The 23442-nt window shown below is 37.2% G+C and overlaps 3 protein-coding genes, 1 non-coding gene and 1 pseudogene across 4 annotated transcripts; 4 read left to right on the top strand and 1 right to left on the bottom strand.

The window, feature by feature from the left end:
- The first annotated feature begins 1534 nt into the window (after window positions 1–1534).
- Window positions 1535–3942, top strand: LOC100790356 (heat shock 70 kDa protein-like). Its single transcript, XM_003519113.5, has one exon. It carries the CDS (start codon window positions 1775–1777, stop codon window positions 3731–3733), a length of 1959 nt encoding a protein of 652 aa, XP_003519161.1. The 5' UTR covers window positions 1535–1774; the 3' UTR covers window positions 3734–3942.
- A 2111-nt stretch (window positions 3943–6053) lies between these two features.
- On the top strand, window positions 6054–12441 carry LOC100791411 (translation initiation factor IF3-4, chloroplastic). The gene is made up of 9 exons (XM_003519115.5): window positions 6054–6466; window positions 6563–6602; window positions 6733–6792; window positions 7551–7603; window positions 8294–8349; window positions 8434–8467; window positions 11600–11672; window positions 11774–11866; window positions 12160–12441. The coding sequence occupies exons 1-9, from the start codon at window positions 6198–6200 to the stop codon at window positions 12307–12309; spliced, it is 828 nt and encodes a 275-aa protein (XP_003519163.1). The 5' UTR covers window positions 6054–6197; the 3' UTR covers window positions 12310–12441.
- MIR9762 (microRNA MIR9762) lies at window positions 7215–7434 on the top strand. The gene has a single exon (NR_126816.1). It is a non-coding gene; the product is annotated as a microRNA MIR9762 (primary transcript).
- A 2388-nt stretch (window positions 12442–14829) lies between the features above and the next one.
- Window positions 14830–20140, top strand: LOC100789821 (cellulose synthase A catalytic subunit 7 [UDP-forming]). Its single transcript, XM_003519112.5, has 13 exons — window positions 14830–15024; window positions 15236–15431; window positions 15806–16002; window positions 16082–16178; window positions 16384–16486; window positions 16601–16867; window positions 16966–17311; window positions 17404–17667; window positions 17768–17980; window positions 18100–18310; window positions 18405–18601; window positions 18707–19060; window positions 19303–20140. Exons 1-13 carry the CDS (start codon window positions 14950–14952, stop codon window positions 19882–19884), a joined length of 3102 nt encoding a protein of 1033 aa, XP_003519160.1. The 5' UTR covers window positions 14830–14949; the 3' UTR covers window positions 19885–20140.
- Window positions 20141–20800: 660 nt separating this feature from the next.
- On the bottom strand, window positions 20801–23417 carry LOC100790870 (pentatricopeptide repeat-containing protein At4g30700-like; annotated as a pseudogene).
- Between the last annotated feature and the right edge of the window lie 25 nt (window positions 23418–23442).

Consider the following 23442-nt stretch of genomic DNA (forward strand, 5'->3'; position numbering starts at 1 on the left):
GTATATAAGTTTCCACCATTGATAAATAACACAAGAGCTGAAGCTGATCATTTTCTCTAAGTTGTTCAGAACCCTCTTCTTCCCTTATGATTTCATGTATCATTAATAGGTATAAACCTTCTAATCTGAAATGCCAAATTTATTATAATTGAACTTTGTCCAATACTTTATAAATTACATAATATCCAACGCGCTAGCTAAAAGAATTGTGGCCAAAGCTTCATATTTTCCAATTTAGTACCTATAATTTAAAACATGCTAATTTGGTCCTGATAGTTGTCTTTTTTTTTTTTAATCTAACCTGGTCCTTGCCATGAAATCATTTTAATGTTGTTTGTTTATTTAACCATGACATATTATTGTTCTTTATATTGGAGTTCTCTCTTCTGCCCCCGGCGACATATTATTATTCACTCTATTGTTTGTTGACCACAACCTTCTGCCACTGCAATCCACTACCACCCAAAATAGATGTCGTCACAAACTAAATAGAAGAACCACAACTCCACCAATATCATTCATGGTTTGCAGATGAAGATTCACACTTCTCTAAATAACTCCTTTCTCAATGTCATTGACACAAAACTCGTGCTATAAAAAGTCACGTTTACAAAAATCCATAGTTAAAAGTCACGTTCGAACGAACGATATTAATTGTAATTCTACAACAAAAATGAATTTAAAAAAAAAATGTAATTATAAGAACTAAATTGACATATTTTAAACTATAAATACCAATTCCTCTCAAAAGAAAAATTACAAGTACCAAATAAAAAATAAGTGTAACTGTATGGTTAAATGCATTTAAACCAGCATAATTTTTTTGATGTAAGAGGATCAATTTCACATATAGCTCATAAGTAAATCCTTGTTCTACTCTTGCTATTGTCCTTCATTTTGCAATCCTCATCCTTTCAACAAGTGTTTTAAAACCGTCATCGACAGCCCACGCACCGCCCCTCTTCACTCTCTATTCTCTCCACGTGGACTGCTCAATCCAGCTTCCCTCCAAAACTCTTCAATTCAAGTTCTAGACGCTGTAGGAACACAGATGCTTACATCAGCTCCAGTATCATTTTTTTACCCCAAACATCAAACAAGTTAAAAATTGAAAAACATACCATATAATGGGAAAGGATCTATGCCTAATCTTGATATGCATCTTTTATTTATTTATAGAAATCTACTTAGTTAATGTCTACCAAACATATAGATTCATGATTTGTATAAAGAAAAATTATTTATTATCTTTTATCTGATAAATTTCACCAGAATTGTTAATTAAAAGTTTTAGCGCGCACTTTTACACTATAAAATTCATTCAAACTTTACTAAAATTATATATTAAGAATGAGTTTTCTTAATATACACGTCTTTGTTTTTTATTTTATTTTTAGTGTATTAATAAATTATAACAACAAAATATCTTAAAATATATAAATATAACTTGTTAACATACTCATTAAATAAAATAAAGATATATATGTTAATAAATATTGTGAAATTTGCTGCACACTCTTTCTTAGCATGTTTTACTTCTGGAACATAATCAAACACTCCAGAAGTCTCTAGCCAGCTCTGATACTTTCTTTCGTAAATTCTCGAACTCACTCTGAAATTTCTAACGGTGACAATAAATTGCGTTCCCGGTTCTCTCTCTCCTCGCTCATAGTTACTGCACATACGAAACTACTCTACAAACACAACAAAACTCTCCAATTCTGAAGATTTTCTTATCTCTTGTCTTTGAAACTAGAAGCTCCGTGATTGATCAATGGCGACAAAAGAAGGCAAAGCCATAGGCATAGACCTCGGCACGACCTACAGCTGCGTGGGCGTGTGGCAAAACGACCGCGTTGAGATCATCCCCAACGACCAAGGCAACCGAACCACCCCCTCCTATGTCGCCTTCACCGACACCGAGAGGCTCATCGGAGACGCCGCGAAGAACCAAGTCGCGATGAACCCGCAGAACACCGTCTTCGACGCCAAGCGTTTAATCGGTCGCAGATTCTCAGACTCTCCTGTTCAAAACGACATGAAGCTGTGGCCGTTTAAGGTCGTGGCGGGACCGGGCGACAAGCCCATGATCGTGGTCAATTACAAAGGCGAGGAGAAGAAATTCTCTGCGGAGGAGATATCTTCAATGGTGTTGGTGAAGATGAGAGAAGTAGCAGAGGCGTTTCTCGGACACGCGGTGAAGAACGCGGTTATCACTGTCCCTGCTTACTTCAACGACTCTCAGAGGCAGGCGACGAAGGACGCAGGGGCAATTTCGGGTTTGAATGTGTTGAGGATTATCAATGAACCTACCGCTGCTGCCATCGCGTATGGATTGGATAAGAAGGCTTCGAGAAAAGGTGAACAGAACGTGCTTATTTTCGACCTTGGTGGTGGCACTTTTGATGTTTCAATATTGACCATCGAGGAGGGGATTTTCGAAGTGAAAGCCACTGCTGGTGATACTCATCTTGGAGGTGAAGATTTTGATAACAGAATGGTGAATCACTTTGTTTCTGAATTCAGAAGGAAGAACAAGAAGGACATCAGTGGGAATGCTAGAGCGTTGAGAAGGTTGAGGACAGCGTGTGAGAGAGCAAAGAGAACACTCTCTTCTACCGCGCAGACAACTATTGAAATCGATTCTTTATACGAAGGGATTGATTTCTATGCTACAATCACGAGGGCGAGGTTTGAGGAAATGAACATGGATTTGTTCAGGAAGTGCATGGAGCCGGTGGAGAAGTGTTTGCGTGATGCCAAGATAGACAAGAGTCATGTTCATGAGGTTGTGCTTGTTGGAGGGTCCACTAGGATCCCCAAGGTTCAGCAACTCTTGCAGGATTTCTTCAATGGGAAAGAGCTTTGCAAGAGCATTAACCCCGATGAAGCTGTTGCATACGGTGCTTCAGTTCAAGCTGCCATCTTGAGCGGTGAAGGAGACGAGAAGGTTCAGGATTTGTTGCTGCTGGATGTTACACCTCTCAGTCTCGGGCTCGAAACTGCGGGTGGTGTTATGACTGTACTAATTCCGCGGAACACTACAATTCCCACCAAGAAGGAGCAGATTTTCTCAACCTATTCCGATAACCAACCCGGGGTGTTGATCCAAGTGTTCGAAGGAGAACGAGCTAGAACAAAGGACAACAATCTTCTTGGGAAGTTTGAGCTTACTGGGATCCCTCCAGCACCAAGAGGAGTGCCTCAGATCAATGTCTGCTTCGACATCGACGCTAACGGGATTCTGAATGTCTCCGCAGAGGACAAGACTGCTGGTGTGAAGAACAAGATCACGATCACCAACGACAAGGGTAGGCTGAGCAAGGAGGAGATTGAGAAGATGTTGAAGGATGCAGAGAGGTACAAGGCGGAGGATGAAGAGGTGAAGAAGAAGGTGGAGGCGAAAAACTCGCTTGAGAACTACGCGTATAATATGAGAAACACAATAAAGGATGAGAAGATTGGAGAGAAGTTGAGCCCGGATGAGAAGGAGAAGATTGAGAAGGCTGTGGAGGATGCGATACAGTGGTTGGAGGGGAACCAGTTGGCGGAAGTGGATGAGTTTGAGGACAAGCAGAAGGAGTTGGAAGGGATCTGCAACCCCATCATTGCGAAAATGTACCAGGGTGCTGCTGCTAGACCTGGTGGAGATGTTCCTACGGGTGATGATGACATGCCTGGTGCTGGTGGTGCTGGTTCTGGCGCGGGACCTAAGATTGAAGAAGTTGACTAAGCTTGTGCATGTGACTAACTCAAAAACTTTGGTTAGGTTCTTGTTATTTGGTCTAATAATGTAAGTTTTAGTGATGATGTAAGGTTTCAGGAATCGTGAATAAGGTCTTTTTTGCTTCATGTGATGAGTGTAATATCAGAGATGGAGTTGAGATTAATGTAATTTTTTATACAGTTTGGGCTTTTAATGTATGTTTTGATTCAGAAAAACTTTGTTCCTTTCTACTTGATCGATTCCCCGGAGAAAATTATGTCCCTTTCTTTTCATTGCATCAAACACATGCTTATGTTGCCTATGTTTTTCGATAACATTTGAATTAGCAAAATCACGATAGAGTATTTGTCATTCAAAACATAAATTAGGTTGGCATTGTCGCATTGCTCATAAGGACTCGATGAAAAACAAAAAGGAAAAAGTTTAATGGACTCAGTGAATGGGAAGGAGATTTGATCTTGAAAGTCGATAAAGTTAGATTAAAAAATTGATCTGTTGTTTTTTCTCTCATTGAATTCAAGGACTTAAGTGATAACACTTGCTCTATTTTCTCTATTTAGGAACTAAGTTAAGTTGAGAGTGACTCTAAATGATTTTACATCTATAATGTTAGTTTTCTCTTAAACTCTTATTACTAGCAAAAAAAAATCATTTTTCTTTCCGTTCAAGATCCAACACTTATGTGTATTTTTATTGTGTTTATATTTAGCAATTTATATTATTATCCTCATATTAATTCTATATTGATAGAAATGTTATATTCTTTTATAATATTTTTATTATCTAATAGTAATTTATAAACAATTTTTTTAATGTCATTATGAAATGTGTTTCTATTTAATATTTATAGAAACAAAGATACTAGCAACATATCTTTTATTATTGACTAAAATTAGTAAAAAAATTATAATTGTAAATCTCAATTTTGTATTTAATTTAGATTTTATAGTTTTTAATATATGTTAAAAGAAGTGTATTAAATTATAATAGTCAGGTTTGTTGTTTTTTAAGAATATTTAAGAAGATACACTTATACTTAAAAGATGTTCTAACTTAATCAATAGTTTTAAATTTGAGTAATGAGTATTCAGTTACATTAAATATATAAAAAACATTTTTTATAGTTTAGTTGTATTTAATTTAAACATGATTATTTTTGGCAAAAGATACCTATTGGCTAAAAAAGATTTATATATTGTTAAAAAAAAATTTACCAAAAGAAACATACTTATACATTCGACTTCTATGTTTGACTTATATTATTTTAAACACTGAGAGAGAGGTTATCAACTTGTTAGTTTGAATCTCAAATAAGGTTTAGAATTTAAGGCTTTTTGGAGTGGTTTTAGGTTTTAAGTTTTAAAATGATCAAAAACTAAATTCAATTTCAGTTTTGAGTTTTGATATTTTTTTAAAACTAAATTCAAATTTGGGTTTTAGTTTAATTTTTCCATTTTTAAAATTTTTTAATACAATTGCATTTCACTTGTCTTTCATAAACCTCACTGGAGCAGGAGAAACCCGTCGCCGTCGCCTCTCCAGCGTGCTCGACGTCGTTGTTGGCAAGAGAGGTCGTCATCTCCGAATCGCAGAGTCATCGTGGACGCGAAGGGAGCGCTCCACCTCCACCCTCACGAGATCCCTTTTGAATCGCACAACCAAATTGCACACAAAATCCCCCTTGAGAAACCAGCACTCTATCGACATTGTGATATTACGAGCGCCGCGGCTGTGGTCCTCTCCGGCTCTTCTTCACCTGCGTTTGTCGGGGAGTGATCCCCTGCTCCGACAGAGCACCAACCTTTGACGAGAAATTCAACCATGTTGGCAAGGTGCCCGATTCGGCCACCAGAAAGAATTGGATGGTGCGAACAAAGGATTCTCTGGTGGTGGCGAGGGGAAGTCCATCGGAGATGACGGCATCGTTGATGGCAGCGCTGGTGTGGGAGTTGACGATGACGAAGTTGTATGCGACAACGTAGGGATGAGAAACATCCACATAGATAGAAAACTTAAACAGAAGCATAAAACCTTTTTGTTTTTGTTTTGGAAATTAGTTCAAAAAGTGTTTTAAAACTAACAAAAAAATAAACTCAATCCCAATTTTATCAAACATATTTCTGTTTCAAAAATGCATTTTGTAACTGAAAACTGTAAACTTACAATCACTACTAACAGAGCCTAAGTTTTTTTGGATAAAAACTACATGATTGAGAGGATAGTGTACATCAAAAGAGGTGAGTGAATTTACATATTAGTCAGGAGTAAAACTTATTTGTTATGGTGAAAAAAAAAGAAACATAAAAATATTTATTTATTTAAAGATAAAGTGGGCATCTCTTTGAATTTGAAAGGACTCCTGACACTAAACTAATAATAGGTGTGTCTCACAGTGAGAGTTTAGGATAAGAGAAAAGATATGCGGCATAGTTGATAGTTGGTTGAAGCGTGAAGGAAGGGTCCGCGCGCCATGGCTGGCATCACAACCTTCCCCTTCAAACTCTCTCACTGTCCTCTCTTCTCTACTTCCGATTCCAAACTCTTCGGCCTTCCCCTCTCCAATCCCTATTCCATCAAATTCGACCCTTCTTCTCTCTCCAGTACCTCTCTCCCCTACGTCACCGCCCGCTACTACGGCGGCGGCGGCGGCGCCTCTCCCCGCTCCCCCAACGACCCCCGCTCCCGCAAGTCCTCCGATTCTGACGACGACGATAAAGCTCTCGACCTCTCCACTCTCAGGTACTCTACTCCTTCCTCCTCCTCCTCTCTCTCTCTCTCTCTCTCTTATGCTTCCGTTCGAATTTCGTCATTAAGATTGCTTTGGATTTGAAATAGGTCAGATACCGTGAGGCTTATTGATCAGAGCCAGAATATGGTTTGTTCTTTTTTCCTTTCTCGTGCAATTTATTCGCCATAGAAGCACGTATGAACAGAGCTACTACTTTTACAAGTTCTAATTCAGTCTGCAGCTGGCGGAGGGTGCTGAAGTTGTTATGTTTTTGTAGGTTGGAGTAGTGTCAATCGATGACGCCATTCAAATGGCTGAAGATGTCGAACTTGACTTGGTATGATGTCTTTTCCTTGTCATTGCTGCATCAATATTTTAATATTCCTTCTATTTGTTGGCTACAATGCCATGGTTTTCTCATTTTCCCCTCCTTTTGTGTGCGCGTGCGTGTCTGAGTTCCGAAGTACAATATTTTGTTGTCTATGTTCTGCTGTTGAATTTCAGCTCAATTGGTATAAGTTATCTACAATCATGATGTGTCATTTTGACTTCTTAGGGTAGCTATTTATTATCTTATGGTCACACTTATTTAGTTACACACTAACACTATGTTTCATAGTTTATGCATGATAAAAAGGATAATAAATAAATAAAAAGAGGAAGTGCTTCCTATAATTTCACTTAGACAGATATCGCAACTAAAAGTGATTGAAAGTCATTTTACTATGGTGTTGAAATACTAAGGGAGTAAGGGGGCGCTTACTTGTGCTTTTATTTTCTGTTTTCACTATTTAATTATAAAAATGTCATATTGTTTTCAATTTGTTTTCTGTTTCAAAGATTTGTACAGGAAACATTGAAAACAACTTTTTTTTGTTCTCTGTTTCCTTTACAGATCTTTGGAAACAGGCAACAGATTGAAAATAAGGTGTCAATTTTGTAATTAAAAAAAGAAAACCGGAAATAAATACACAAGTAAATGCCCCCTAACTGTCAGTTCACAGTAGATTCAGTGGCTAGTTTCTTTTGCACCTAAATTGGAACATACTTGTGACAGGAATGTACAAACTTATTTTCTCTACTTTGTTTGGTCAGGTAATATTATCCCCAGATGCAGATCCTCCTGTTGTTAGAATAATGGATTACAGGTTTGAACTTTGTACATCGTCAAAAAAAAACTGTGCTTTTTTAGTTTCCTCTCTTACATTGAATTATTTGGTTATTTATTTATGCTCATTAAATCCAGTATTAATATACTGATGGCTTATGGCTGGCTGTAAAAAGTGGTCAAACAAGGGCGTGATTATATCTGTGTCAAACAGTCATTTTTGGGCATCCATTGATAATTAGTTGACCTGCCTACGTACATGTTCAACAATAATTGACATTAAGTAATTTGAATTGGGTTGATAGACAAATAAAAAAAAATTGGTATCCAGTAATTTCTTGCTTCTGGCCTTGTGCAACTACTTTTGGTCCAATTTTTATGAGGTAGGGGATAGTGGTGGCAAAGGTGGGAGTATTGTTTGCATTCAGTGGTCTATAAATGGATGCTTTGTTTCTATATTTATTTGGGATGGGGTGTTGTGAAGACATGATTGAGCAATAAGTAATGTAATGGGGAATCAACTGGGAGATTAATTCACATACATGTAGTTGTTCATGATAGACAAGCACTTGACTTTTGCTTGACAATATTAAATGAATCTTTGTCAAAGGCCATACCTAGTTCTACTTCCATTTGACATGATTGGGCACTTGCATACTTATGCTTTGAGCATGGTTGGACCTTGTAAATAAGTGATAAATAAGTGATTCTTATATTTCCTTCTTTACAGCAAATATAGATATGAACAGCAAAAGAAGAAAAGAGAACAGCAGAAGAAAAGTGCTGGTTAGCATTGATATTTTCTTCTAAATCATTTACAGAACTCAGAACAAACAATAAATTACTGACCAAGTTGTCTTTTAAATGCAGCTAATCGAATGGATTTGAAGGAGCTCAAAATGGGGTAATGTCTTAAGCTAGTTCTGGACTCTTGTTTTTTTGGATTTCTTAATTATGGATCAAAATATTACTTTTATCAATATTTTAATATTTTTAATTGGTAAAGGGTTAGAAATCTGAAAAAGTATATTATGTTATTGCCATGCAATCTAGTTTGGTTGAGTGAAGGGACTGTCGAACCTGAGACCAATAATGGTATTGCAATAAGCAAACCATTAGACCAGGTTGTTGACAGACCCATGCTATCTAGTTTGCCTTAGGTTAACTATAGGTTTTCCTGAAAGGCATTATATGCATTTGTACAAGTTAACTATTTTTGTTACTTTCAAGAAACTAGAAGAACAATAACAACAACCAAGCCTTTTTCTACTAGGCGAGGTTGATTACATGGATCAAATGATGTCGTAATGTTTTGTGTTATGTCTATGGACAAACTATTGATTTCTAAATCATTTTTAATGGTTTTACATAAATTTTTTCACTCTTCCTCTGTCTCTATTGATAGGACTACCTTTCTACATGTCTTTTCTACACACGTCCAAAGTACCTAAGGCAAGTTTCTACCGTTTCTTCTACAATAGAAGCTTGCTTAACTTTTTCTCTAATGGATTCTTTCCTAATCTTATCTTGTCTACTTGTCTGTCAACTTTTTCATTTCTATTACATTGAGTTTATTCTCTTGGCTTTTTACCTCTCAACATTCAGTTACATACAGCATTGCAGATCTTATAGTTGTGTAATAAAATCTTTCTTCAAGTCTGATTGGTACCTTTTTGTCACAAAATGATACTCAAAGCTCTCCATTTTCTGCATCCCACTTAAATCCCGTGGTTTACATCTCCCTCTATTCTGTTGTTCTATATGATGGACCCTAGATACTAAAACATGCGATTTGTGGTGAAGTTACTCTCCAAGTTTTACTGCTATGCTAGGGTTGTTGCATCTCTTGCTAACTTTCATTCCATACACTCTGTCTTCTACTAAAGCAAAAACCATGAGCTTTCAAAGTTCATCTTTGCATCTCTAACTTTATTGATAAGGGTTCAAACTTGACCTTTAGTGCAGTCCTAAAGTGATAGGAAAATTTGATGCGACCCCTGCTTTGTGTTCTTACACTAGTTGTGATCCTTGATTGCTCAAATATATATATATATATATATATATATATATATATATTAACACAAACTGCTTTATTCCCTATGGCCTTCCACAATACCTCTCTTAGTCTCTTGGCACTCTTTGCCAAGGCCATATCTAGATATATTTTTTTTATTTCTTTAATCTCTCTCCATTAAATGTTGTAGCAAGTATATTACTTTCATGTTTGATCAACCAGGCATAAAACCAAATTGATTTTTAGTCCTGCAAGTCTCTTGTCTTAGTCTCCATTCTCCACTTAATTACCCTTTTCATAACTTCATAGTATGACTCATGAGCTTATCCCCTTATAATTTGGGCAATTTTGTATATATCTTTCTTGTTCTTATAAACAAGGAATAGAGACTCCTCCTCCACCAAAATTTTCTTAGTTGTCACTGACCAACTTTGTGAGTCAACTAATACCTTCCTTAGAGTATTGCCATTTTTTTATGCTTATTTTACCTTGGGTTTTCAAATTCTGTGGTGAATTTATAATTTTAGTTCTCCCTTGTGTTTAGCCTATTTGGAAGCAAACATATGCTTTTCTATAAATAGCTTGTTAAAGTAATTTTTTCTTTCTTTCATTTACATCTTGTTTTGTAACCAAGATTTTACCCTGTTCATCTTTTAAGCATTTTGCTTGACCAAAGTCTCTTGACTTTCTTTTCCTTCTTTTGACAATCTTGTTAGTCCCTCTTACTATCTTTAGCGTCAGGATTGCTATAACCCTTCAAGAGCTCTAACTTTCACTTCACTCATCACTTTTTTGGTTTCTTTCCCAGCAAACACTCAGTTTCCCAATTTTTAGCATTCTTACACAAGGACTATGGTTTGTAACATACCATTTTAACCTTAAGGCCCTTAACTTTATTTTGCATACTTTCATTGCACCACCAAGATTTTTTATTGTTAGATCCCCAGCCTCTTAACTCTCTAAGAGTCTTTTTTGCTATTTTCCTAATCCCCCCAGCCATCTTGTTCTACATATCATTTACACTTCAATGTTCCTCCTTACTCCCTTCTTTGATTAACTACTTATTTGTTTAGCAAGGTTACATGGCCATCCCAGGTGACACCTAATAATGCTGTATGTGGTGTCATTCATGTCAACATGTGACTCCCAAGATTTCTTCTATCCCTAAAATGCATGCTACTTATTTGTCCTAAAATGAATGTTGGTGGACTAAAAACAATGATTTCAAAATTTGAAGGGATTAAAACCAATGGAAAAAAATAGAAACCACAACCAAAATTCACTTATTTTATAAAGACCAAAAACAATGATATCAAATTTTAGAAGGATGAAAATCAAAGGAGAAAAAATAGGGATTAAAACCAAAATTCACTCATTTAATAGGTACCGAAAGTATATTTAACCCTTGCAAATTTTAGAGCTATGTTCCTATCTCCTAACCTTTGTACATCCACAACAGAATCTCTCAATATTTATACACTGCCCATTTCTTGATTTAATTTTGCCCGCATACCACAACTTAAAACTTTGGTATCTCTAATTCACGTTTTCTTCAACTCACTTTTTTTCTTGTATACACTACTGATTCTGCTCCTTATCATGATGTCTACTATTTTAGGAAACCTGATGAAAGTAATATAGAAAAGAAATTGCATATGCTGGGCATTTTATCATTAATATCTTGTGCTTTGGTTGTGATCTTGGGGATCAATTAGGCCAGGATGCATTAAGAGGAGTTTGTTTAGTCATGCTTTCTCAAAAATAAACAGAGGAAGTTTTATGTGATGCTTCACACTATAAAGATATATAAAACTACCGTTGTAGTATCATTTAAATGCATAAAAAATTATGCTGTAATTTACTTTTTTTCCTCCATTGATAACATATACATAAATACTTAATTAAAGCAGTTGCAGCTATTGTTTTTTCATGAGCTGTGTTTTAGTTATGCTCGGTTATTTTACTAGAACAATCATGTGATTATGCCTTCTTTTACTAATTTTTGGTACCTTATTTTAACAGATACAACATAGATGAACATGATTATTCAGTGCGTTTGAAAGCTGCACAGAAATTTTTGAAAGACGGCGACAAGGTTTCATGAATTATATTGTTATGTAATATTAAGCACATGCACGTGCACCTCCACCTGCACATATGCTAATGTATTGAAATCATTGGGATCAATTCCTGCAGGTTAAGGTCATAGTAAACCTTAAGGGTCGTGAAAATGAATTCAGGAATATGGCTATTGGACTTATTACACGTTTTCAGAATGATGTTGGGGAGGTATGCCATGTCACTTTGCTGTGTTATGATTATCATATTTCTTAGGCATTAAAAACCTGACTATTTTCCAACAAAAAAAAAGAATTTGACTATAAGTAGCCAAGTAGGTCCTGGGATGTTATGTTGGTAATACTCCTTTGCTTGTTACACTTCAATAATTCTCAGTCACCATTTTATTTGTTATTTCCATTTTGATTTCATTTGTGCGTTGGATTTACTTTGTATGGTCATTGGAGACATTTCTTATTACCTGCTTGAATTTTATAACCAAACCACACTTGGTTGATGTGCAGCTTGGAATAGAGGAGACAAAAAACTTCCGTGACAGAAACATCTTCATAATTTTGGTTCCAAATAAAGTTGCTGTGCAGAAAACTCAAGAACCACCAAAGAAAAGAGACAAATCAGCTGCAGATGAAGTCACCATTAGTGCCCAAGCATAACCGAAAACTTCCACGCTAGTTTCTAATTGTAGAATGGATTGAGTAACTTGGATTGGTCCGAGTTGGAAAATTTTCCGAGCATTGTATAATCGTATAATTCATGTGCAATGATAGCATATAAGTTCACGAGAATTTTAATTATAGAGGCAGCCTTGGCTTTTCCAACACAAGTTACTCAAGGTATACATCATACATACCACTAACAACTCTTCAGAAGAGACTAATCATAAAAGAACAATCGCACGTGGATAATTTTATGCTCATTTAATTTTTGAAGTTGACAGAAATATTTGCATACTTCTATTTCAATCCAATGCATGTCAAGTTGGTGACTGGTCGAAGGGTCCATTATCCATACCTTGATCAAGACAGGAAGCACATGTTCCTAACAAATGTTTTGGAAGGAAACCCGTCAATTTTCTTGATTATGGCTTGCCTAATAATATGGTTAGGGGAACAAGGAGTACCTCTTTCTGGGTGCTGCTTATGTGTAGCTTGAGCTCAAACGCTAGTTATTGTAACCTAAAGATGTAGAGGCTACAACTTACGGACCTAACGATTTGAAGGTAGCTTAGTTTTGAAGTGCTTACGTTCCAAGAAAACTAACGTGTTTTTACTCAGCATGAGTGAACAGAACGTAGTCCTGAAAGCAACACGTTATGTGTACCTTATTTTATTTTATAATTTAAATATGTTTTTAGTTTAGGTAACTACAGTTTTAGTGTTTCGAAATTTCTTTGGTTGTTTTTCATCTTTACAATTTTTATTTTTTGAAACGGAAATAGTTTTTGTTATAGCTTAATGGTGATGTGATATGTATTTAGTTATATTATGCTAATAATTTTCGAGGAAGCATTTGAGAAAAATAATTAGATGTATGCCATCTTATTACCAAGTGATGATAAAGATTATTTTTAAAAAATTAAAATTTATTAGAACTAAAGCTAATGAATATTTCTTAAATGATTGAAATTAAATTTAACTGTATTTATAAGAACTAAAAACATTTTTTCTTTATTTTGGGTGAACATATGTTTTTCTGGTTTAATACAGGACTAACGTTTTCAACAACAACAACAATAAAAAAAATTCTGCCGAATCTAGAAAATGTCAATAGATAAGTAGATAAATATCCTCTGATAAGCATATAATTGCATTTTCCTGCAGAAGATGTAAACATTTTCTAGGTATGATGTTAGGTGCACCTTTTTCGGTCTAATGCATGCCTAATCTTCAGGAGATATTCATATATTTTCTTATAGAGAATGTCAATAATAAGTAGATAATTCGCAGGCATTATTATCTAACTAGCGAAACCTGATGAGTTAGACGAGGATTTATGTAAAAAAGGGCTAATGTTTACTTGAAAGATAAAAAAGGGCCAATGTTATAACGTACACATAAAAAGAGGGGTTTACTTTATAAATAATGATTAAAAATTAATAAATAAGAAGTTTTTCATTAGAAATCACAATAAAATATAATACTAAAATATGGTGAAAATATATTAATAGTAACTTTAGATTTAATGTCTCTGTATGTGTATATATGGGATTACTAATGTACTCATATTTTCTTTTAATACATGTATTAGCAACCAACACAAAAAAGTGTAGACAAAAAAAATCACTAATTTCATATTTTAATTAATTTATTTTAAGGATGTTACTGTAATTTAACATTTAATCTAATTTTAAAAAATAAAAAATGTCTGATTTCTCTCTCGTTTCAATGCATTTTATCTTTCTTGTTATGTTTTGCATCTAGTACATGCCACAGCCCACAGTTGTAACAGCAGGCCAACAACGGCTCCAACTCATTGAATTACATCGTCGCTAGCTATGTGTTCCGTGCAGGAGCCAAACACCAATGAGGCAGAGGTGGTCGATCCATTTAGAAGCGTGTTTGTTGACGGAGGTGGCTCTAGTGAAGACATATTTTGCATTACAACTTAAGGTTTTATTTTTGGAATTTGGATTCAATGTGGCATATCACGGTGGTCATTGATGACGTGAGATACCACATAAGGGAGGGAAACGAAGATTTTTATTTTTTTTAAAACAAATATTAAATGTTTAATTACGGTAACATTCTTAAAATAAATAAATCAAAATATAAAATTAGTGATTTTTTTATCCTACATTCGTGGCTAATGCAAACACTAGAAGAAAGGTGTCAGTGCATCAGCAAATCCTCCCATATATATGTATATATAATCCTTTAGAAATAAGTAGGAACTAGTATATGTTAATAAACCCATATGCATTTACATTAAAATAAAATTATAAATTCATAATAAAAGTATAGAACAACGGATGCAATGATATCAAGCATCTTGGAAAATAAGAAGGAAAAAACGCAAGATACACACCTCACCAACGTGCTGTCATTGTTGTTGATGATTGCATGAAGGAGACGGTGGTTGAAAAAAACAAAAGGAAGAAGCTTAACTTCAAGGCAATGAAGACCTTGCAACCAACAGCATGCAGCAGTCCTTATATGGACACATTAATTAGGTGAACACACCAAAACCTACAAGCCTCAGTGTTCCTTCATAAAACATAAACTTGGTCTCAAGTCTCAACCTCACCACTCCACTATTGTTGTGCCACATTGTCCCATTCACCAGTCACCACCAAGATGGAAGCCAGCGCTGGACTGGTCGCTGGTTCTCACAATCGCAACGAGCTCGTTGTTATTCATGGCCATGAAGAGGTAATATTATTTGTAATAACCATGCATGAAAGCTACTAGAAAAAAAAATCAGAAAAAGGATATTTAGTTGTACTTGTTTTCATCGATGAATATATCAAGAGAGTCTAGTTCAATTGACTGAGTAGAGTGTGTGATAAGTTATTGTAGATCTACTATACGGATAAAAAATAAATAAAAGTTGATTAATATATATTGGGTTGTTTTGGTGCAGCACAAGCCTTTGAAGAACTTGGATGGGCAGGTGTGTGAGATATGTGGCGATGATGTGGGACTCACCGTGGATGGAGACTTGTTTGTGGCCTGCAATGAGTGTGGTTTTCCGGCGTGCCGACCATGCTATGAGTATGAAAGAAGGGAAGGGAGACAAGTTTGTCCACAGTGCAAGACCAGATACAAGCGTCTCAAAGGTACAAATTAATCTTTTAAGCAACTTTCAAAAGCCTTAACGTGTTTGGAAGAATATATATTCACTTAGTCAGACTTATAGCATAAATATTTGTGTAACTATTTTGGAGAATTTACGAAAATAGCTTTTGGAACTTATATGAAAACAATTTAACTATATTTCCTCGTCGATTATAGAAGCAACTTATACATAATTAGTGCTTACATAATGAACGTTTATTCAATAAGCATTTAATTAAGTTGTTTATTAAAATGTGCCCTTCTCATGCATTAATTTCAATGGATTTAGTTGTTACAACATGTAGTTAGGTAATAGTGAGAAGGGTTTAGTTGGTTTGAGGGACTTGTTAATTCATTGTGTTCTGATTTTGATAAGGGAGCCCGCGGGTTGAGGGAGATGATGACGAGGAGGATGTGGATGATATTGAACATGAATTTAACATCGAGGAGCAGAACAAGCATAACCATTCTGCTGAAGCCATGCTGCATGGGAAGATGAGTTACGGAAGAGGTCCTGAAGATGATGAGAATGCTCAATTCCCAGCTGTTATTGCTGGTGGTCGCTCTCGGCCTGTAAGATTTGCAAAACATTACCACTCTATAAAACTTCCTATATTCAATAGACACTTATAACAAGTTTTCATGGATGCAGGTTAGTGGGGAGTTACCAATAGCATCTCATTATGGGGATCAAATGTTAGCTTCTTCACTGCAAAATCGATCGCACCCATATCTGGCGTCAGATCCTCGTAAGAAGTAGTTTATAGCCTTAACTCTTAAACATTGATGTACAATTGCAAAACGGATTATGCTGATGTTTAGTTTCAGGCTGCTAGCTATAGACATTTTCACTTCTGGCACTAATTTAAGTACAACTTGAAATGTTTAATTTTCTTGTCTACTTCAATATGGCCAAATTTAGTTACAATATGTGGCATGCTGTGATCAAAGCAGGAAATGGAAAATTGGATGAAGCCAAAGAGGATAGAATGGATGACTGGAAGTTGCAACAAGGCAATTTGGGGCATGAACCTGATGAAGATCCAGATGCAGCCATGTATGTTTACAGTACTACAATTAGGAAACTGTGATGCAGTGTCTGCAAATTAAATTTAATTGATAGCAATGATGGGAAAAAATTAACTGCTCTATATGATGTAAATTGGCGCAGGTTAGATGAAGCAAGGCAACCGCTGTCAAGGAAGGTACCAATAGCATCCAGCAAAGTGAATCCATATAGGATGGTGATCGTGGCACGACTTGTTATCCTTGCATTCTTCCTCAGATATAGACTTATGAATCCTGTACATGATGCACTGGGGCTGTGGCTAACTTCTATTATATGTGAAATCTGGTTTGCTTTTTCATGGATCCTTGATCAGTTTCCCAAGTGGTTTCCCATTGACCGAGAGACATACCTTGATCGTCTTTCAATCAGGTAAAAGGAACCTGAACTCTTGCTATAGTAACATTGTTCTGTTAACTTGAAATCCTACAGTTTGAAATTTCATTGCTGACCAAAAAGTTGTTTATTAGGTATGAGCGTGAAGGTGAACCCAACATGCTTGCTCCTGTGGATGTCTTTGTTAGTACTGTGGATCCCATGAAGGAACCTCCTTTGGTTACAGCAAACACTGTTCTTTCAATCTTGGCCATGGATTACCCAGTTGATAAGATATCCTGTTACATTTCTGATGATGGAGCTTCAATGTGTACATTTGAAGCCCTGTCAGAAACTGCAGAGTTTGCTAGGAAGTGGGTGCCATTCTGCAAGAAATTTTCTATAGAACCTAGAGCACCAGAGATGTACTTCAGTGAGAAAGTTGATTACCTCAAGGACAAGGTGCAGCCCACCTTTGTTAAGGATCGTCGAGCTATGAAGGTCTGTATCATATCTATCAGACTAGTACTTGAACACATGGGAGTTTAAAAGTTAGTTTAAAGCTTATTCAGTGTTAATTGGGTGTTTGACAGAGAGAATATGAAGAGTTTAAGGTTAGGATCAATGCACTTGTGGCAAAAGCTCAGAAGGTTCCTCAAGGAGGATGGATTATGCAGGATGGGACACCATGGCCTGGAAATAATACTAAGGATCATCCTGGTATGATTCAAGTCTTTCTTGGTCACAGTGGAGGTCATGATACTGAAGGAAACGAGCTTCCTCGTCTTGTTTATGTTTCCCGAGAGAAAAGGCCTGGATTCCAACACCACAAGAAAGCTGGTGCTATGAATGCTTTGGTAGATTTTTTTGAGCAGTTTTTGTTGTTCCTATGATGTCCATTCACCTTTATATGAGACACAATTCCTTGACACTTCCAATTATTGCTGTGATTTGCAGATTCGGGTTTCCGCTGTGCTCACAAATGCTCCTTTCATGCTGAACTTGGATTGTGATCATTATGTCAATAACAGCAAGGCTGCTCGAGAGGCCATGTGCTTTTTAATGGACCCCCAAACTGGGAAGAAGGTCTGCTATGTCCAATTTCCTCAAAGATTTGATGGCATTGATAGGCATGATCGTTATGCTAATAGAAACACGGTTTTCTTTGATGTAAGTCACTGCAAGAAACACAGCATCAGCATAGCATGGCCTTTTCTTTGAAGCATTTGACTATTTTTTTTTGGTAGTGTAAGCTAATACTAACTATTTCTTCTTCTTTGTCTCTGCAGATTAACATGAAGGGCCTAGATGGTATTCAGGGTCCTGCATATGTTGGCACAGGGTGCGTATTTAGGAGGCAAGCTTTATATGGCTACAATCCTCCCAAGGGTCCCAAGCGTCCAAAAATGGTAAGCTGTGACTGCTGCCCATGTTTTGGAAAGCGCAAGAAGGTTAAGTATGAAGGGAATGATGCAAATGGAGAGGCAGCAAGCCTCAGAGGTTCTCATATTCCTAATCACTAATGTTGACAGCAACTTGAATACAAATATATTTCAATTTAACCTTTTCTAACCCATGTGACATGTCTAAATAGGAATGGATGATGACAAAGAAGTGCTGATGTCCCAGATGAATTTTGAAAAGAAATTTGGACAGTCATCTATTTTTGTGACTTCAACCTTGATGGAAGAGGGTGGTGTGCCTCCTTCCGCAAGTCCAGCAAGCCAACTTAAAGAAGCCATTCATGTAATCAGCTGTGGATATGAAGATAAAACTGAATGGGGAATAGAGGTAACACCAACAACGACAGCCTAGAGACTCCTTGATATCTTACCATATTTTATTCACACTATGAAAATCAGCTCATCCATGCTATTTTGCTTTCCAAATATGCAGCTAGGTTGGATTTACGGGTCTATTACAGAGGATATTCTAACAGGTTTTAAGATGCATTGCCGTGGTTGGAGGTCCATTTATTGCATGCCAAAGAGAGCAGCATTCAAGGGTACTGCTCCCATCAACTTGTCAGATAGGCTTAACCAGGTGCTTCGTTGGGCACTAGGCTCCATAGAGATCTTCTTCAGTCGTCATTGCCCTTTATGGTATGGTTATAAGGAAGGGAAGTTGAAGTGGCTTGAGAGATTTGCCTACGCAAACACAACTGTCTACCCCTTCACCTCCATACCTCTAGTTGCCTACTGTGTTCTTCCTGCTGTTTGTTTACTCACTGATAAATTCATCATGCCGCCGGTAACATCATTGTTCTATTCCCTTCATGTTACTAAATGGGTTAGACATGACATACTTTTGAAATTATAACATGCCATATTTTCATAATATTACCTTCAAAAGCACAAGATTATGAATGTTCATGATTTACTTATGTTATGTAGTAGAACACTAGGACTTAAATCCATAATTATTTATAGAATGGATGCCTTGTTTGTTTTTTTTTTGCTTATAAAAATAATTGTTGATTGATGATGATCCAGATAAGCACTTTTGCTGGTTTGTACTTCGTTGCTCTATTCTCTTCAATCATTGCAACTGGTCTTCTTGAGTTGAAATGGAGTGGAGTGAGCATTGAGGAATGGTGGAGAAATGAGCAATTCTGGGTCATTGGTGGTGTGTCAGCACATCTCTTTGCTGTCATACAAGGTCTTCTGAAGGTTTTGGCTGGAATTGACACCAACTTCACTGTTACATCCAAGGCAGCAGATGATGAAGAATTTGGAGAATTATACACCTTTAAGTGGACTACTCTCCTGATTCCTCCAACCACCATCTTAATAATCAACATTGTTGGGGTTGTTGCTGGAATCTCAGATGCCATAAACAACGGGTACCAATCTTGGGGACCTCTATTTGGAAAACTATTCTTTTCATTTTGGGTGATTGTCCATCTATATCCATTCCTTAAAGGTTTGATGGGTCGCCAAAACCGCACACCCACCATAGTTGTTATATGGTCAGTTCTATTGGCTTCCATTTTCTCCTTGCTTTGGGTAAGAATTGACCCGTTTGTATTAAAAACTAAGGGACCTGATACCAAGCTATGTGGAATCAACTGTTGAAAGACTGGTTTTCCAATAGTATCCATTTGTGAGCATCTTTTAAAGATGCAAGTAAATGTAAATTCTTGATTGTGCTGTATGATGCGTGAGCTACAAAGTTTAGATGTACAAGGATGAAAAAAAAAAGAGTGAAAACTGGGAAGTGCAAATGCAGCTTTCTCATCTTTGTAAATGTGCTGGATGATGTATTGGTTAGCAATTGTTTTGGCTCAAACTGCCCAAGGATTGGAAAGTAAATCAAAGTTATAAATTGTTGCAAGTTAGTATATATTGTTAATGTTCTCTCATAGGCGTCTAGCTTATTACGTTTAATCCAAAAACATGGATAAAAATTGTATAATTGCTGTCGAACGATGATATGCAAGCTAATATCAATCACTGATAGTCTTTCAGTTTCAGGTTAAAAGAATTTGGACTTTTACAAGTTACCTTCTTTTGCTTTTTTTTTTTCTTTTAATTTGGAATTCGAAGTAATGAATCTTTGAATCAGGAAGCAACACCATTCTCTTCTTGCTACAAGAAGTAAATAACAAGAAAAAAAGAGAGAGAAATATAAGAGCACTTGCTTATTATGTGTAGCATATCTTCCATGAAATAGGCATTGTAAAATTGGAAAAAAAGGACTGGAATTGCACCGAGGCACTCTGCTGCATGAAACTGATCCCTCAGTTGATCCTGATTAGGCCATGTTTCTAATGGAAGAACCATGTAATGCTATTCTAATAACCTTGTGTCTTGAACTCGAGGCAAATCATAAACTAATTAATGCTGGACACTACAAACTGATGCAGAAGTGAAGTAGCTAGACAGCCACTCTTCAGGAAAATACAAATACTGTCAAGCAGATTCAGTCCTTAAAAAAAATTCTGGTAGTCCAGCTTTCATTCTTACACTATTCCTTCAGTACAGAATCTTGCATCCAGTGACTGATGCTACTGCACTCTGGCTAACAGTAATCTGTGAAATCGGGCTTACATTATCCAGTGATAAGGTAAAGAATATGAAACAAAAAGGATGGATGATGCATCTGTCTCATATAACTTGTGAACAATTATTTGTTCAGCTTCACCAATAATCACCACAAGAACAGATCCCATCTTTGAAATGGTGGAATCTGTTAGCATCCCTCACTACAATTACCCTTTCTGTGATCTTTGAAATAAACTTAGTTGCAGCGTGACAATCTAAACAAACTCAAAGATTCTTGATGATCCTGATCTCTGTACCAGGTTCAGTTGTAATAAGGCCAAGAGCAATAGCTAACTTCTCACTAAGAACATTAAACATGAGTTCCTTTTCTTCTTCTTCCACATCATGCAAGGCAGTGACTGTCTCTGACTGATACCCCATCTCCCTCATCTTGCCCGTTAACTCCTCCAGCTTTGCATAGATAGCTGTTGTTTGAGAATGAGAACGATCACCACATACAAAGATGTTTGGGGTCCCATTAACCTCAATTACAGTGCACCCCGGAGTCTTTGACAAATTTATTTTCTTAACTACTTCCCGTACTGAGGCAGCCTTTCGGAAGTTTCTCTCCACAGAGTATATATTAGAAAGTAAGACATAGTATCCTACATTCCCTGGATCCAGTTCAAATAGCCTTTCTGAAGCCACCCGGGCCAAGTTTGTGTCTTTGTGAATCATGCAAGCGCCAAGCAATGTACCCCACACTGCAGGACCTGGCTCAACAGGCATTCTCCTTATAAATTCCAATGCCTTTTCTAATTGCCCAGCTCGTCCCAGAATATCCACCATGCACGCATAATGCTCAGCTAAGGGCTCAATCTTGTATTTATTAACCATAGCATGGAAAATTTCATCTCTTTCTCTTACTAAGCCAGCATGACTGCAAGCATATAAAACTGAAAGAAAAGTAACACTAGATGGTTGAAACCCCAAATGCAACATCTCATTGAAAAGCTTAAGTGCTTCATGCCCATATCCATGGAGCCCATAACCAAAAATCCTAGTATTCCAAGTGACAGTATTCTTTTCACTCGTCAAGTCAAATAACTGCCAAGCCTCCGAAATATTCCCACACTTGGCATACATGTCAATCAGAGCAGTCAAGACATAAATGTTTTGCTCAAGATTTTTGCTTTTAATCAACTAATGAACCGTTTTACCAAAACTCAGCGCTCCTAGTTGAGCACAAGCTGAAAGAATACTCGTGATCATAACTGGATTCAGAGTAAATTCAGTCGCCATCATTTCCTGAAAAAGAGAGATAGCCATCTCCGTTAAACCATTCTGCGTGTAACCTGAAATCAGAGCATTCCAAGCAGCTACAGGTTTCTCCAACGATTCATCAAATAACTGCCTTGCCAAATCAATTTCATTGAGCCTGCTGTAAATAGTCGTGAGTGCAGTTGAAACAGAGGGATGCAAAACAGTACCAGACTTCACACAAAACCCCTGAATACAGCAAGCCAAATGCAAATGCCCAAATGGAGAAGACACTGGAATCAACCCAACCATTGTGCTAGAACTCACTCTCTGCCCAGAAACAAGTAATTCTCTAAAAAAATTCACCGCGCACTCAGTCTCACCATTACAACTAAGCCCAGAAATCATGGCATTGTAAGAAACCAAATCCAGCTTCCTAATCATCCCAAACAACAACCTCGCCGTGTCAACATCCCCACATTTCAAAAAAACTGAAATCAAACCCGTCAAAACATAGTCATCAAAATGAAATCCCAATTTCAAAGCCAAACACTGAATCCCCATCCCAACTTTCACCTCTTGCATCTCCGCAACCGCGGGAAGCACCGTCGCCAACGTGATGGATTCCAACCGCACCCCTCGCGCAACCATGTCCTTAAACCCTTGAACAGAATCATCATAACTACAGTTCCTCACCAACCCGGTAATCATGGTGTTCCACAAAACGGTATCTCTCTCGGGTATTTTATCAAAAACCTTCCTAGCATACCCCACGGCGAAAACTTACAGTACAAGTCAACGAGCGCGGACGCGACAAAGAGGTTGGAGTCAAACCCGTCGACGACAGCGTGCGCATGCAGACACATGCCGAGGTTGTCGTCGGGGGAAGCGTTGATGGCGAATGCATAGGTGAAGTTGTCGGGGGAGAGGGTGGTGTTTTTGCGGAGATGGGTGTAGAGGGAAATGGAGGAGGCGTCGGGGGAGAAGGAGAAGCCTTTGATGAGGACGTTGAAGAGGAAGATGTCGGGTTTGGGAACGGAGAAGAAGAGGGCACGTGCGTGGCGCGTGGCGCCGACGTCGAAGAGCTTCTGGGCGAGCTTAGTGACGGTGGCGAGGCCGTGCTGGTAACCGTTGCGGATGAGCTGCGCGTGGGTTTCGGCAAGGTGAGGGAAGGTGCACGCTTTGTTGATGCGGCTAATGCCCCCTCGAATCATTGCATGCACCTCAACACCTTAGTTAGGTATTCACTTCAGAGACTTATTGTTTGTTACCTTTGGACTTTGGTGTTGAAAATGATATGATATGTCAGGGTTGGTAACCTTACAATTCAATGTAATTATCTGCTTATTGGTAACCTTATTTTATAATGGTACCCCAGTAAAGGTGGAT

This window comes from Glycine max, chromosome 2, assembly GCF_000004515.6.
Source record: "Glycine max cultivar Williams 82 chromosome 2, Glycine_max_v4.0, whole genome shotgun sequence".
NCBI lineage: Eukaryota > Viridiplantae > Streptophyta > Magnoliopsida > Fabales > Fabaceae > Glycine > Glycine max.

What these genes read in the sequence shown, in the direction of transcription:
- LOC100791411 (XM_003519115.5), top strand. Translation starts at nt 6,198, where the DNA reads ATGGCTGGCATCACAACCTTCCCCTTCAAACTCTCTCACTGTCCTCTC. An exon ending in GTTAGAATAATGGATTACAG is followed by an intron (nt 7,604 to 8,293) that starts GTTTGAACTTTG and finishes CCTTCTTTACAG; the next exon opens with CAAATATAGATATGAACAGC. An exon ending in TTTTGAAAGACGGCGACAAG is followed by an intron (nt 11,673 to 11,773) that starts GTTTCATGAATT and finishes CAATTCCTGCAG; the next exon opens with GTTAAGGTCATAGTAAACCT.
- LOC100789821 (XM_003519112.5), top strand. Translation starts at nt 14,950, where the DNA reads ATGGAAGCCAGCGCTGGACTGGTCGCTGGTTCTCACAATCGCAACGAG. An exon ending in TTATTCATGGCCATGAAGAG is followed by an intron (nt 15,025 to 15,235) that starts GTAATATTATTT and finishes GTTTTGGTGCAG; the next exon opens with CACAAGCCTTTGAAGAACTT. An exon ending in GAAACACGGTTTTCTTTGAT is followed by an intron (nt 17,981 to 18,099) that starts GTAAGTCACTGC and finishes TTGTCTCTGCAG; the next exon opens with ATTAACATGAAGGGCCTAGA.
- LOC100790356 (XM_003519113.5), top strand. Translation starts at nt 1,775, where the DNA reads ATGGCGACAAAAGAAGGCAAAGCCATAGGCATAGACCTCGGCACGACC.